This window comes from Calidris pugnax, unplaced genomic scaffold, assembly GCF_001431845.1.
Source record: "Calidris pugnax isolate Ruff unplaced genomic scaffold, ASM143184v1 scaffold42, whole genome shotgun sequence".
In the NCBI taxonomy this organism is placed as follows: Eukaryota; Metazoa; Chordata; class Aves; order Charadriiformes; family Scolopacidae; genus Calidris; species Calidris pugnax.
This window is the reverse complement of record NW_015090920.1, coordinates 13,787,791-13,803,808: the sequence shown is the minus strand read 5'-3', so window position 1 is coordinate 13,803,808 and position 16,018 is coordinate 13,787,791. Positions and strand designations below refer to the sequence as shown.

Genomic DNA, 16,018 nt, shown 5'->3' with positions numbered 1-16,018 from the left:
ATCCTTTAGGTTTCTTGCTGTTAGAAATCCTGTTCTGGAATAGTATTCTTGGCTGCAGTTGGAAGGGCTGAAGTTTGAGATGCTCCCTCTGGGTCATCAGCTTGGCTGAAGTGAATGTATTTTCATTAGGCTTGTCTATGTACATCACTTGTTAAAGAAACATTAACTTCATAGCTGTGAAGTACTTCTAGGAAGCATTTCAGTTGTGGAATGTGTTTTTCCCAGAGTGGGCAGAAAAGACAGCTCTTTGTAACTGATAAACACTGTCTTGGCTAACTAATACATAACTCAGTAGGGAGGATTTTTTTAAAAGAGGAATTTTTTAAAAGAGGAAAAAGGGGTTAAACTTTTTTTTTTTTTTACATACAGAAAGTAGTAGTGCTGGAACCTGGACACTGAATGTGTTATGGAAGATGTGTGGTATTGATGTCCACATGGATCCAAACATTGGGAAAAGATTGAATGCTTTAGGCAACACCCTCACAACGTTGACAGGAGAAGAAGATATTGATGATATTGCCGACCTCAACTCTGTAAACATTGCTGACCTTTCAGATGAGGATGAAGTTGACACTATGTCTCCCACTATACATCCAGTAAGTGAATCAACCAAAATAAGTGCTGCTAATTAGAAAACGTCAGGACAAAGTCTTCAAATGGAAAGATCATAGCCTTGAGTTCAGTATGCTATTCCTTATAGCTCATATAACTCTTGGTGCAAATGAAAAAAAGTCCGTGTGTAGTTTTCTAACTCCATATTTCAAAGGCAAGAAATGACAGGTCATATTTCTACTGCTGTTATGTGGAAATACCAATCTGGTCTTGAAAATATGGAGACACAATACCTAACTTGGGTGTCTGAACAGGCAAAGCTGTGGCTATAGGTAGGTTTTCTTAAGAGGAGAGTAAGTTACTAACAAGAGCAAATTAGAAAAAATTCTTTTTTGGTACTTCTACCCAGTGTGCTGCTGACCTTGCTTTTTGGTTTCACGTAAAAATGTTTTAACAGATGTTCTCTAACGGCTGTCTTAAATGTCTCTTGCCTGCCAACAGTGAAAACGTTATCCCAGAACACTAATGTTCCTGTTTGTTGTTTAGAAATCAGGTGGAGGTTCATTATGTGGAGATGCACGCAAGCTAACATTTGGGCAGCGGATTGTAAATCACCTGCTGGGTTTGAGCCCCCCAAACCATCGATACTCTGTTCCTGTAGAATATCTATTGGGGTCAGCGAAGTGTGATTCTCTTCAGTCTAGCAGATCACATATGAAAGCAGGCAGATCCTGCTCATGGGGACATGTATGTAGTAGTTACGGTGTGTCTAATTGAATGATGGGGTTTGGATCATTGGAAAAAATCCAATCAGCTGCCTTTTGAGATGAAACTGATTCTTTTGCATGCACTAGTCCAAATTTTAAGGTGTGAAATTCACTTTGCCTATTGTTAAATCACGCTAACGTCCAATTTTTGATGAGGGCATTAATTAAATGTTTATTTTAAATAGGAGATTGTTGATCATCGACGGCAGGGAGCTTCTAGTATCCAAACTGGAGAACAGCGAGGAAGAAAATTTGTGAAACGTTTAGTCGATATTAGAGAACTCAATGAGCAAGCTAAAGTTATTGATGACTTAAAGTAAGTTGGGTTTTGCTTTAACTCGCACAAATATACCAATAGCTGGGGAATAACAAACTACAGTTCACTTCTTTCTTTTCTGTTCTTGTCACTATCTTGTGGCATTGTAATGCCAAGTGGAAATCATTGTTTTTATATAAAAATAAGAAATTGTCCTTTTGGATTCCATAAGAAAACCTACGTGTTCAAGTACACTCTTAATTTCTCAAGTTCTTCCCCAAGTGTCAAATTAGTCTATATTCTTTCTGGTTCTGCATTACAGTGGCTGATTATAATCAATTTCTTACAGATTCAAAATCATAGTTCCCTCTTGATTTATTATTGTGGTGATTACTTTAACAAAATATATTACTTTGTAACTGTAATAATCCTAATGTGTTAAACACTGGAAGAAGAAAAATATTGAAATGGACTATTTTTGCATCTTGTAGATACTTTAAATTTCCTATGCTGTACTTGAGAAAACACTAAGAAAAAATTATTTCAAATTTCATAAAGTTCATCTGAACATCTTCTCTGAATTTTATTAATAATTTTTCACAGTTACGGCTTGTTGGGCCTTATTTTTTTTCGCCTTCCTTCCCGAAGACAGACTTACTATAAATGGATCTGTCTGGGATGGGAATATAGAGCTTGGTAATTATGTGTTAAATAATGAAGAGCCACATTTAATGCTTGTACTTGGAATGAAATTGCTGGCACCATTCAGAGGGCAATTCCGTCTGAACTTTGAGTTTAGGTTAAATGTTTGTTCTCATACAAGTTCAAGAATCAAAATTATCTTTTGTGCCTGCCTTTTTTCAGTTTATGAATGCTTCAGTAAACTGTGATTCTTTCAAAATAGCACTGGCTTTACAGAGTATTTTACATTATTTAGAAGTGTGCTTTTTCTGCAGCAGGTAATTTGCTACAGAAGACTGTCGTTGCTGTGCCAGGGCTTTAGACTCTTTAACAGCAGGAGGATTTTTCTTCTCAGTTTTGCCCTTTATGTTTGCTTTTAATTAAACAGCTGCCATGTGATTGAATGTGTATAGGAGGTCCTTAATCTAGTTGTTACAACTAGGGCTTTTTGAAACAAGGGAGTTGCAGCACAGCCATTTTTACTCTCCACCTTGGTTAGCATCACGGTAGCACTGTTGTTTGGGGGTCTCCTTGCACGCTCATTTCTTCTGCATCTTCTGTCTGACCTGCTAAGTCCCTTGGGGACAGAAACCTTAAAATCCTTAAGAGTCCTCATAAGGACGAAATATTATACGTGACGAAAAGTTTTATAATGAAACAAGAATAATTCCTCCACAGCTGTATTTGGCACTGGTTACAAGTCACTACTGAAAAAAAGGAGAAAATGGGATAATTCCCAGAGAAAGCAGAACATCATTGCAACACAGATTTTGAAATTGTGAAAATAATGTCACCTATTTGTAAGATAACTCAACTGTGATTTATCCCCAGAAAATTAGGTGCAAGTGAAGGAACTATAAATCAAGAAATTCAGCGCTATCAGCAGCTGGAGTCGGTGGCTGTGAATGACATCCGCCGAGATGTCCGTAAAAAGCTACGTAGATCCAGTATGAGGGTAAGCAGTATTGAACTATTTTAAACGTAATGTTAGTATTTGCACTGCATGTTTCTTTTCTGCATATTGATTAAAGTGAAGAAAATGTTAGTAATGGAAAAGAAGATTAAGAATATCAAATAGTTCAGTAATCCCTCTAGCTTTAGGAGAGTGTGGGGAGAGGTTTTTTTTCCCCTTATAATAATGACAATAGAAAAATCGAAATTTCAGACATACTATAATGTAAATGATTTTATTTGCATGCTCACAAGATATAGGCCGAAAACATGTATTTAAAGTTATTTACTCCTTGTCTTAGCAGATTTTAAAATGATTCTTTATTGGGCTGATGAACACAGATGGAGAGGCAAGCATGTTAACTGCTGGGGCAAATGAAAGATACCTATTGTATTCCACTTGGCATGTGTGCTTTCTATAAGTATGTTCTATATATAAATAAACAGTCTAGTTGCTGAGGTAGGTGATGTAAAAATGAAAACAAGCTACTAAGCATAGACGCTAGAGGAAACTTGACAGAAAGCAAGCACTGTTGTTGGTAATCCACAAACACATGTGGTTGTCGTCCCAATAACAAACCTGGCAAAACGTTATTTTCAGTGTGTCCTAGTGCATGAGCTCCAATGATGATGCTTCATTAATAAGGACAGGTCTTTCAAATAGTAATCTGTTGACAGGTCTTTCAAATAGTAATCTGTTAGCAGCTCTTTCTCGAGTGCTCTCATTTAGGGTCATGTTCTTCTGTACTGTAGCAGTAACTAGGAAAGATGCCTGTCGAAGTGGTCAGATTATTACCTCTGGGAGTATTTTTCTTCTGGCAACAGGACATGACCAATTCCAGCAAGTATGAAGAGCAAGCATGTATCCAGAGGCAAGATGAAGACGCTGGCAAATGCTGATGGGAGATGCATTTTAACTATTATGGAACAAAAACCGTTTTTTTACTTTACTGGCACACCTGTGTAAAATAGTATTTTGCCTTGCCGGAGTTTTTCTCTGTGTTCTCAGTTGTTGCATTTAAATATTATTTTTGTTTTAGGCTGCCTCCTTGAAAGACAAATGGGGTCTCAGCTACAAACCCAGCTATAGCCGATCTAAGAGTATTTCGGCATCAGGAAGACCTCCTCTGAAGAGAATGGACAGAACAAGGTACGCTTCTGGGAACCTGAGATCTGTGATCACAACAGCAGCTTAAGTAACAGAGGAAACATTGGACTTTGGCCCTAGGAGTCCTTTTACTAAAGGCAGTGGCTATATGTGGTGATACTGGATAGGAGAAGATCCATTTTGGAAAACAGGCTTTTTCCCAAAAGCAACTTTTCACCTTTTTTTTTGGAACTTCTTTTTTGACAGACTTAGTATTATGTCAAATGAGAAGTTTCCACTTCTAAAAGAACTTAAGGTTTTCTACAGAATCCTGCATTCAAGACATAATGAAGAAATGTATATAAAGAAAAATGGCATAGTGTAATAACTTTAGTTTCTACACTTGATTTGCACCCATCTGCCTTAAAGGGCTTTTGTAATGAGAAGAAGGAAGGGAGATCCTTTTTTTTGTGAATGATAATTTTCTGCTGCTGAGCAAACTGTAGTTGTGTAATGATGCCTCCTAGTAAAGTTTTTCTTTGTTTTTAGAATACGTGTGTTTGAGCCTATTGCTACTGTAGATCCAGCTGAAGCATTCAAAGTTTGGAAATAAAAATGTGCTACATTATTATGTATTAAATATAAAAGACTTGAAAATTAGGAAGTGGAGAGTAGTGTTAGAATTCTGTGGACTTTTTTCCTATGAGAATAGAAATTCTTAATAGAAATTTGCTTGAAATCTGAATACTTCTGTAGAAGTGAATGGAAATTTATAAATAATCCAGATGGGAAAATATCAAAAAGAAGATATTCCAGTTAAAAAAAAAAGCTTTCTAAGTACTTTAAAGTGAATTTTTCAAGGTGCCCTTGAAAAGGAATCTTTCTTCTGAATTATCTAGTGTTCTTGAAAATTAAAGCAGAGCCAAGTGTTGAAGGCATGAAAGTTCTAGTTCAAGATCTGTCAGATGAAAACAATTTTCATTTTACCTTTTCACAAGATTATCTGAAAAGAACCAGAATTTGCATGGAAAAGATAATGGGGCTTTTCTGTTCTTCTATAAGAAGCATGAAGTTTTGAAAAACTTGATGAGTACTTTGGTTGTGAATGAAAAGTAGTACGCATATACTATAAGGCCAAATAATTAATTTTGGTTGCATCAGGGAATACATAATCTGTCAACTTGCTTTATGCCCCAGATGTCACAATTGCCTCATTTTTCCATAATTTCTGCATGTTGGCTTAGGATTGAAAACTTGCACAAAGAAATAAGCAGAGACTGGCTGGCTATAGTCTGCTAGCCAAGTAACGTATAGCTGCTTTCCCTTTTCTTCTCCCCCTCCTTTTTCCTTTTCACATATCCTAAGTGCTTCAATTATGATTTTATACATTCTTCCATAACAAAATCGTAAGTACTGACTGTACTTTTTATTGCCATGTATTTGTGTAGTTAAATGTTTGCATGAATGTAAAATTCTGCAGTAAAACTCAACAAGCTGTTGTGTATTGGTTTCGCTTATAGCTCTCGACTTGGAGACAGCGAAGACCTCCCAGATATCCATGTAGATGCTGCATCTCCTGGGCCAAGAGTAACCTTCAACATACAGGATTCTGTAAGAATTACTTTATATGTTATATAATTATATTCCCTGTGCCATTTGGTCACAGGTTCATGAGATAGGTGTACTTAGGCAGACCTGCATTGCTTGTATGTTTTTGTGTGTCTTTTTCCATGTGTGCGCACAGATTATGGATGTGTTTTTGGAAGACAGATTTTTTAGATAGAAGACAGATGTGTTTGGGTTTCTTAACACAGAAATTAATTGAAACATTAGGAAAAATACTTGCAAATGGTATTATTTTAGGCTGATACACATAATGGTAATACAATTGTTTTATTTTTATCAGAAGTGTGCAAAAAATCATCTAGTATTTTTTGGTTTTGAATATATTTAGAGTTTTGGAAATGGGTATTAGACAGTTTGCTGTAACCCTACAGGTATATCCTTCTGTGTGTCTGAAATGGATTGTTGAATCTTTGATGTTGTTTGTTGCTATGTTTTCTCATTTTTAAAATGTTCCTATTACGTTGTTTTTGCATGGCTGAGATTATTGTAATTGTTTTAATTTTTTTTTTTTTTTCACTTCTAATTAAGTTGAATAAAACAGCTTTGGGGATTGCACAACAATCCAGCTGTCCAGGGGAAGGGTATTTTCAGGTATTTCTGAGAAGAAGCAAGTATTCTTTGCCAGAGAACTAATTTATCTCACAGGGAGCTGCTTTTCAATGTTTCATCTCTTTTGCACTCAGCTAAACAGAATGTATATCAAATTTGAAAATATTTAAATTTAAATATATAAAGTAAGCAGAAGACCATGATTGGTTGTTGATGAACTTTCCAGAATGATTCTACACCCTTATGTAGACCTAAAACTGGGTAGTTTTTGTAAAATGAATTATTGGAATTATGTCTGTATATTTATGAAGACTTTGACCAAGGCTGATGTAAAGTGATATAAGTCTACCCTTGAAACGTGCTTTAGGAGAGGATTTTTGTGTGTGTGCAGGTGTCTACATGTGCTACTTTGTGTTCCAAGACTGCAGGCATCAACAGCAGTACAAAATAATTGCTATGTGGGAGGACATCATCTCACATTTTTATTTCTGTTGGAATGCCTGTATTTAATGCAGAGTAAGACATTTTCAAACAGTAGGGAGTATGGAACGTGACAAAAGTTAATGCGCAGAGAAGAAATGGTGCTGCCATGAACTGCTTTAAAAAACATGTTTAGGGAATATAGTAAAGATAATTTTTTTCCTAAAAAACAAAACCAACCAAAATCCCCAAACCAAAACAAACCAACAAAAGCAAACAAATAACCCTCCCCCAAAAACAAACTCAAGAGATAGTAACGTACCTTTTTTTTTACCTACCAACTCACCTCATGCTCCCAGGAAATAAATTTTATTTCTGAGAGAGAGGTGGAAATAAAACATAGAAAAGTGTTTTGCACATATAAATATGTTAATGTTTAAAACCTACCTTTTGTTGTTGTTATAGATAAGCCTGGTTAGCTTAAGTTTTGTTGGCATAGCAAAATGCTATCAAACACTTATAGGTATCAAATGTTGAATATAAAAAAAGAAATTTTTTTACTGACATTATAATGCCAGTTCTCAGCAAAGCTCTCATTTGAATGTGCAGACAATGACCATGCAGGCCTATAGTAACACTGCGTTAGGCCGTGCTGGTGTGGAACTAACACTTCTAGGTGTTTTTCACAGGCATTTAAAGAAGTTAATGTTCAAAAGTTGCTTGTGAGGTGCTTTGTGTGAGGAACAGGAGGCCCCTTTTGGAAATCTGGCCTGCAGTCTGTTGGTGTTAGAGCACGTTTGCCCAAGAGCGCAGCCCCGAGCTGCCCGGGGTGCCGTACATTCTGTGTTAGCATCCTGCATGCACGCCTCACTAACGCTCCGGGGCCTCACCCCTCTGCCAGGTTCATGATGATTTTTGCTATCTTTTGGTTCTTTTCTTTCAAAACATTCTTTTAAATTGAAATGAAATGTTTCCATTCCTTCTGATCATGTGAATTGGTCAGAGCATGATGCGTATTTAGCTTACGGATTGAGCTCGATCACTAGGCAATGGCAAACGGCTCCCCACCAAGCTTTCATTTCTTCCTTTTTCATTATCCCTCTTGCAATTTCTACACCTGCTGTCTCTGTATTATGAGGAACTTGGGAGTGGGATTTTCTTCCTTTTTATTTCCAGAGCTATCTAATGCATTCTCGACTGAAACAAGATCTGTGGAAATTTACTATCTTTTTGTCTTTCTATAATCAGTTTCCAGAGGAGACAGAAATGGACCTTTTGTCTGTAACTATTGATGGTCCCTCCCATTACTCATCTACTAGTGAAGGCTCATGCTCAGTATTTGGTTCACCCAAAACTCCAGTAGTCTTCTCACCCGGCATTCCCTTCCAGCCTGAAGAAGGACGCCGGGATGACAGCTTATCATCAAGCAGTGAGGACTCTGAGAAGGAGGATGACCATGAAAGAGAGAGGACGTACTTTTATAGGAAACCACCGTAAGTAATGGTCCTAAGGAAGAACACAGAAATTAAGAAAATACAATTGAAGCTTTAAAGCTATAAAGTGTGATGAAGAATTGAACTTTGCCTGGAGTATGTATGTAGAAGGCAAGGGAGGTTGTGTTCAGCAGAGGTGACTGTGAGGGAAAGGGGAATTCTGATCTGAAAAGGAGGCAACTGTTACAAATTTCAGGGCTCGGAACAGGATAAAAGAACTGGGACAGAGAGTTTTTTGAGGCACGAGGCAGGTCTTAGTGGGACCAAATGACAGATTTGTCAAATACAACATAACTTTCATTTTTATCCAGTGATTATACCTCCACAAAGTGCATGTGGTAATGTAAATATTTACAAATATTATTGTATATATCTTTTCGTTCCTTTTCTTGATTGAGAATTCAAGAAAGTCTTATTCTTTGTAGTACCCTATACTAAGCAAGGATACTTACTAATGTGTTAATGAAAGATAGATTGCTCTATTGCTGTGTATCAGATGAGGCCTTTTCCAGAACGGTTCTTAAATTATCATATACTGAGTATGGACATAGTCTAGGAATGTCAAGAACAGATGTTCAGACATCAGATCAGCAGGTGGTGGCCCACCTGTTCAGGTAAATGTCACGATAATATCTAACCGCAATTGTGCCTGTGCAGGAACACCTCTCGCAAGAAAGCAACAGGCTTCGCTGCTGTCCACCAGCTGTTCACTGAGCGCTGGCCAACAACACCCACCAACAGAAGTGTGACTGGCACAACCACGGAGAGAAATATTGACTTTGAACTTGATATCAGGGTTGAAATTGATTGTGGAAAATGTGTACTGCACCCTACAATGCTTCAGCAAGAACACGATGACATTAGTTTACGAAGGTAAGAAATATTTTACCCTGGTGTCCCTAAGGCTACTGACTACTTAATTTTACTTTATCTATTAAGCCCATCTGTTGTTTCCATCACTTAAGTTATGACCATATGCGCAATAATTAATGACTCTTAAGAACTGACCTGTTTGAAAAGCATAGATATATGTGCTAGTTTGTTACTATCACTTTATTTGTAGTAATTACGTCATAGCATCACCAGAAGTTGCCGTTGTTATGGCCGAGTATGGCATGGGGAGCTGCGGTTGTTTAGCAAGGATGAGCATATGCCTCTCTTCTGATTTTATTTTTTAAATTATGTTTTGTCTTTCATAAACAAAATGTTAGGCTTTCAAAGCACTTGGGTTATTCTTTTTTTTCAGCCTCCAAAGAGGTAACTACAACTTCGTGAATCCACACAATGGTTTGACTAATAATGGGGCTACTATGTATTTTCTTATGATCTGAGGGCTCCCATTATTTTCTAAGTGTAAAAGCATGCTGATATTATGTATCTTCTTTAATAAAATGCATTTTTTTCATTATCTGAGGCAAGAAAAGTGCTTTACTTCTGATCGTAATGAGGTTTGATCTCATCCTCAGTTTTTAAATTCTCCTTTTATCATGTGTATGTGATTGGGGATCCAATGGCAGCTTTACACAATGACATATCAAATTTTAAAAAGTAAAAAATATGGTGAATTTTAAGAAACTTATCTGTCAACAAAGACAATTCTTAATAAGTGTAATATAAGGAAGCAAGATTTACTTGTTTTAACTGTAATTGTAAGAAATAGGAACAGAAGAGAAATACTTTTTCTTACTGAAGAGTATACATAGGAGATCTGTAATTAGAAAGCAATTTGGTTTCCATCTTTCCAAGACACGTTTTTCTAAGAATTGATACAGAAGGAAAAAGAATCTCTTAAGATGACAGGCTTTACAGCAGAGAAGGAAAATTGCTAAGTGTTTTCTGTATATTGAAGAGTTTTCACAGAGCAGGTTGGGTAGTGTAGATGAAATTGGCTGTAGGAGTACAGAACATTGAAAGGTGTTTCTCTAATGACATAACAATAATTTTGTAGATTTTACTGCCTGAAATAATCACATAATAAAAATGGTGAAACCAGTTTCCTGGCAGAAAGGTAATAGAGGTCACAGAAAGTAAAGAGTAAAGCAGAGATTGAAATGCTTTCTCATATAGCTGATGCTACAAATTTGTTTCAGGCATCTCTAGGTTTTTTAATACTAGAAATATACTCTTATTAATATGAGCATTAAGGTTGCTTTAATAATTTGCATTGCATTTATTTTAGGAGCTATGATCGGAGTTCCAGAAGTCTGGATCAAGAGTCTCCTTCAAAAAAGAAGAAATTTCAAACTAATTATGCGTCTACTACTCACTTACTTGCTGGCAAGAAAGTGCCATCATCTCTACAGACAAAATCTAGTGATGTGGAAACAACAGTGTTTTATATTCCTGGGGTGGATGTAAAGGTAAAAGAAGTGTATAACTCGGCAGGGAAGCACTTGCTCTTTTTTTTTGCTCAAGTATGACTTCAAAGCATATACATTGTTACAGTGTGTAAAGTTCATACATACAGAGCACCTCAGCAAAAACTCTTTTCAGTAATGTAGAAACTGCTAAAATGGGAATAATGATTTCTGTACTACTACGTTGAAAGCTCATAGATGCTTTTACCCTCGTTTTCTTAGGGGAGGAAAAAAAGTGATCTTGTATGTACCATCAAAAATAGAACAAAAATGTCAAATGATGCTCCATAACAAACAGTGTATGTTATATAATGAAAAGAATTTCACTGAATTTCTAGAGTTGGAAGGGACCATAGAGATCATCTAGTCCAACTCCCCTGCTGAAGCAGGATTGCCTAGAGCTAGAGAAATCAGTTCCATTAATAGTTTGGTGTCTAAAATTAGACATTTGTTTTGGATATTTTCTTCTCTGACAGGTAATTTATATTGCATGGCCTTTTTAAATAAAGGAAGATCTGTTCACTGCCAGTAACTTATGGGAAGGGCAGCTTAATAGTTGGCCCACTAACACATAAAACTCTCTTCCTGTGTCTTCTGTGTTGCTTATTATAGCAGCCAGAGTCTTTGTATAAAAATTTTTATTTTTTTTTTTAAGGCAGTGTTCTCTCAAACACTGTCAAACTGTACACTCCCCTGTTTTTTTAATCATTGCTTCTACATCCTCATAAGAAAGGGCCTCAACAGCAATGTTCTTGTTTTTGTGATTTGAAATCCTATGGAGTAAGAATAGGAAAAACAGGTCACTGCTCCATGGAAACTTCATGTAGTTCAGTTGAGGCAATGCCATAAATCAAATGCTCTTCACTTGAAACTGCCTGACTCATCTAGTTTTTCAATGTGGAAGGGCTACGTGTGTCCATTTTTCCAGTATTCCAGGCTGTCTTCAGGGGTGACCCTGCCCCTTGCTTTTTTAGTCAAATTTGGGAATATCTAAATATTCTCTACAGCTTTTGTTATGTTCTGTGCTTTCATTGATAGTGTAGCTTGCACATATAGGAATTGTGAACTCTTGGAATATTTTATTATTTTTGTTTTTTTAATGCAACTTTTTGTATGCTGGTGTTCAGCAGTGGAATAATTTTGCTGTGCGGTAAGACAGAAGCAGGTGATGCAGCAAGGAACACATAGTTGGTAGCACAGGATGTGTATGATGTGGCAGAGTGGAGGAGCAAGTTTTAAGCATTGTTCCTAAATAGTTCATTTCCTTGGTTTCTCTGTGTTTCCTTGATATTTTTTTAGTGGATATTTTTTAGTTTATTAATTTATCTTTTTTTTGTACAAAGATTTCAGTGCACGGTCTGTATGTATAGGATGTGAATTGAAATGTAAAGTATCTTAAAATGGTATCTTTGTAAGTAATGAGGAAAAAAGAACTGAAAGGAAGGAGCGACCAAACTGCTGTATAGAAATTGAGCTACTTATGTGAAGTAAATTGATCTTTCTTTGCATTCCAGTTGCACTACAACTCGAAGACTTTAAAGACTGAATCACCAAATACTTCTCGAGGATCCTCATTGCCGAGAACCCTTTCCAAAGAGTCCAAGCTGTATGGTATGAAAGATACTGCCACATCTCCTCCTTTATCTAGCACTATCCACAGCAAGACTAACACCTTACTTCCTCCCCAGCCCCCACCCATTCCATCAGGTACTTATAGACAATAACCTTCTAAAACTATCCTGGAAATATATCTTTTCTTCGTGCAATCTACTAGCTTTAGATCTGTCTGCACATTACCTGAAGCACTGCATTTATGAAGTCTTTACCTTTGGCTGCTGAGCCCTGATCTCAGAAGTATGAATGCAGTTCATAAAGCTGCATTTTTAGCAATCTCTTGCCAAACCAGTCTCAGTAATATTTGTCATTGTCAGCATATCCCAGTGATGGGCTGGGCCTTCTCCCTGTTTTCATTTAACAAAATAATGCTTATTACTGGAAAGCAAAGTTTAAGTATCTGTATAAAAAGTGAATACAGACTGCTTTATTCTTCATAATCCAAGAAAAAAAAAAATCCGATGAATCTGTGTGTCCCTACATCCTTACATTACATTATTCAAAGAACACGTTCAGCTTTTAAGTGCCTTCTGCTGCACAAGTAATGCGTAAATTACTGCTTTCTGGAACTGGGTTATATCTTGCAGTACTGAAGCAGCTGATTAGACATATTTGTATTAATCAAAATACCAGACTAGCGTCCTCAACTGCTGCAGGCCCTTAAATAACCATGATTTGGAGTATCACAAGTTTTAATACTTAAAGTTCTGTTCTATCTCCAATGATTCCTGTTTTCAAGCAGGAGTCCGTTGTTACATCATGTCAGATCTAGAGGTATGTAGATTGCACCTCCAACTTCTGAGACATTCACTCTTCTCTCCTTTGGCATTTGAATATCACTTTAAAAAAAAAAAAAATCAAAATTTGATGAGCAAGCAAAATTAGTAACTGAAAATAGTTGTGTGGGCCTCTTTTTGTGGAGGAGATGCTGGGAGAGAACAGTGAAATGGGGGCACCTTCCTTAATTATCCATGCTGTTGAAACATTAGTTCTTACTCCTTTTAAGTGTCCATTCTCTTTATGGTTACTGAATGTTTTGTAATCTTGGTTTATACTACTGCTTTCAGTTTTGCTCTGTATTTTCCTATCTTCTTTCCAATCTTTGCCTTTTAATTTTTACCATGTCATGTCCAGTTATTGAGTCTTGTTGTTTCTGTGTCTGTAAACTCTACATTTGATGGGGGGCTTACAGAAATTGCACTTGGGAGACATTTATATGATTATACAAAACTAGGGATTGCAATCACTTTTTTTTCTTTATGCATTGTATTTTTATAAATATTTATTAGTTCTGAATTGTTCTGAAACACATTTATTTTTATTTATATTACTTTTTTAATATTACTTTTCCTCTGGAATGGAAACCACCTTGTCTTAATGTCTTCGGTCTCCAGTAAGAGCAAGACAGGCACTAAACAGAATAGTTTGCATAGTGTGAAAATTCAGTCCTTGGGGTTTTTTAGCAAATAAAAGGATTTTTAAGCTCCATTTTAGTAATTTAAGTCTTTTTTGGAATATTTAAAAATCAGCATGTTAATTTATCACCATTCTAATAGCTGTATTTGATAGAGACAGTAATTGAGCTTGTACTAATACTTTCTATGCATATTTATGTTTTGATGAGCGTGGATCTAAGTGCTAGACTCTTCAACAGATTTAGAAGACAACAATTTTTTTATTAGTTCATACTCTGGCTGGCTCCTGGTTTTACAAAAATGCTGGTTTAGAATCTTCAGTTATTCTTTGCATAAATATAGTAGGACTTGCCATTTACAGTTGTAATTTTTTGGTGTATTTTCTCACTTTAAACTGATACTCTTTCCAGGCTCATGTATATGTTTTTCCTAATTCCGCCTTCATTTCCAGTCAGCTGTGGTTACTTTGCATTGTGTATTTGGGGAAGAATTGTGTGTGTCTGATTTCAGTGCTGTTCTCTAAAAAGCAAAGTGGTGACAGTGACGTATGACAATGAGTGCTTGGTGAAGAATATACGCAATGGTGTTATAATCATGCATGACAGACTAATAGTTGTTCTTTCACAGTTTTCTTAGGGAAAACTTATGGCTTAATTTTTTCTAACAGATTTGGTTTATGCTTTTTCAGATGATGATACAGAGAATTAGAGGAAACAGCTGTTAGTTATGAATTATCTTCTAATGTTTATCGGTCAGTTACGGTTGAGTGGTATCATGTTAGACAAATTTGTCTTTTAAATGTTGCAGCCAAAGGGAAAGGAAGTGGTGGAGTGAAAACTGCTAAACTGTATGCATGGGTTGCACTCCAGTCATTGCCAGAAGAAATGGTGATCAGCCCATGCTTACTGGACTTCCTAGAGAAAGCTCTTGAAACCATTCCAATTACACCCATTGAAAGGAATTACACAGGTAATATTTGTATTCTAGTACTCTGTGCTTTTTCTTTTTTGTCTTTTGGTGGCCTTGAGCTGTCTTCCTTTACATTCCACTTTCTAATGAGTTCTTGTACTTGTTAAAAGCTGTTAGTTCACAGGATGAAGACATGGGACAATTTGATATACAAGATCCCTTAGAAGAGTCTACAACATCGTTAGTATCATCCTCAACATCAGCATATTCATCCTTCCCTGTGGATGTGGTGGTTTATGTACGAGTTCAGGTGAGGTTTTAACTCAACATTCAGTATAGTAACTCCAGTCACAGTCTTTGAGACAATCCCTGCTTCTAAGTTTGCTGTTTAAAAACTAAATACTTTCAGGTGTCCTTTCTGAGACATTAATGTCTAGTGTGATGATAAAATGACTTACTTCAGCAGAAGTTCTCACATATTTTAGTCACATAGAGACCAAAGAAATAAGCTATTTTGAAAAGTCACAGAAGTTCTGAACATTTTAAATCATTACTTCTTCCTTGTCTCTTTTGAACTTCTTTTGAAAATATCTTTTATAACTAGTATTTCTATCCATTGTTTATACATACCATTACAAAACAAAAATAATCATTAAAGATCTTCTCAGTTTATATGGAAAATGGAGGAATGTACAGATATCATCTACAAGGCATTATTCACACTGTTTAATATTTGATGTGTCTGGGCTTGTTACATGTGTCAGAGAAAAGTGCTACTGAAGAGAGATTCAGAGCACTTGAACTTGATCTGAACATTGCTATTATATTTTTCCACCTTGCTCAAACAATATTTTTTTCCTGGTGTAAATTTGATTATGTTCCCAAATTGAAAAACACATTCTAACAGATGCTTTTTTTTTTTTTTTTTATGCCTATGAAAATTCACCACAACAGTCTGTAGACTCTCTCAGCTCTTACTTGCAAGCTCATCTGGCCAAGAATGTGTTGAGGAGAGCTGAGACTTTCAGCATCAGCTCAAGTGATTCAGTATAACTTCTCTCGTGAGATGAGCTGTGAATTGACTGGGGCAGGAGGAAGAGAGGGGGATGTTCATGTCCTCTGCTGCATCCAGGCTTCCTGTGCCTAAATTTTTCAAAAAATAGGTCCAAATAAAAGCCCTGGTGCTGGAGGGATTCCCTGAAATTAATGGCCCTGCATCAACTTGTATACAATTATCTCAATAATGCTAAAACCAGTCTGAAAAGGCTGTAATTTGCTTAGTTTCAAAAAATAAATATGTAGCACTTTCTAAGCCAAAGTTGGGATATTTTTAGTATTTCA

The 16,018-nt window shown here is 36.3% G+C and overlaps 1 protein-coding gene across 1 annotated transcript in view; it reads left to right on the top strand.

The window, feature by feature from the left end:
* Positions 1 to 16,018, top strand: part of KIAA1109 (KIAA1109 ortholog) — a 116,771-nt gene that overhangs the window by 89,050 nt on the left and 11,703 nt on the right. The window contains exons 60-72 of the mRNA XM_014949955.1: positions 370 to 596; positions 1,099 to 1,299; positions 1,505 to 1,635; positions 3,088 to 3,211; positions 4,248 to 4,357; positions 5,815 to 5,905; positions 6,449 to 6,511; positions 8,138 to 8,382; positions 9,040 to 9,255; positions 10,562 to 10,742; positions 12,254 to 12,446; positions 14,576 to 14,737; positions 14,848 to 14,987. Coding sequence (XP_014805441.1) covers positions 370 to 596; positions 1,099 to 1,299; positions 1,505 to 1,635; positions 3,088 to 3,211; positions 4,248 to 4,357; positions 5,815 to 5,905; positions 6,449 to 6,511; positions 8,138 to 8,382; positions 9,040 to 9,255; positions 10,562 to 10,742; positions 12,254 to 12,446; positions 14,576 to 14,737; positions 14,848 to 14,987 — 2,084 coding nt within the window. The remainder of the gene's footprint in view (positions 1 to 369; positions 597 to 1,098; positions 1,300 to 1,504; positions 1,636 to 3,087; positions 3,212 to 4,247; positions 4,358 to 5,814; positions 5,906 to 6,448; positions 6,512 to 8,137; positions 8,383 to 9,039; positions 9,256 to 10,561; positions 10,743 to 12,253; positions 12,447 to 14,575; positions 14,738 to 14,847; positions 14,988 to 16,018) is intronic.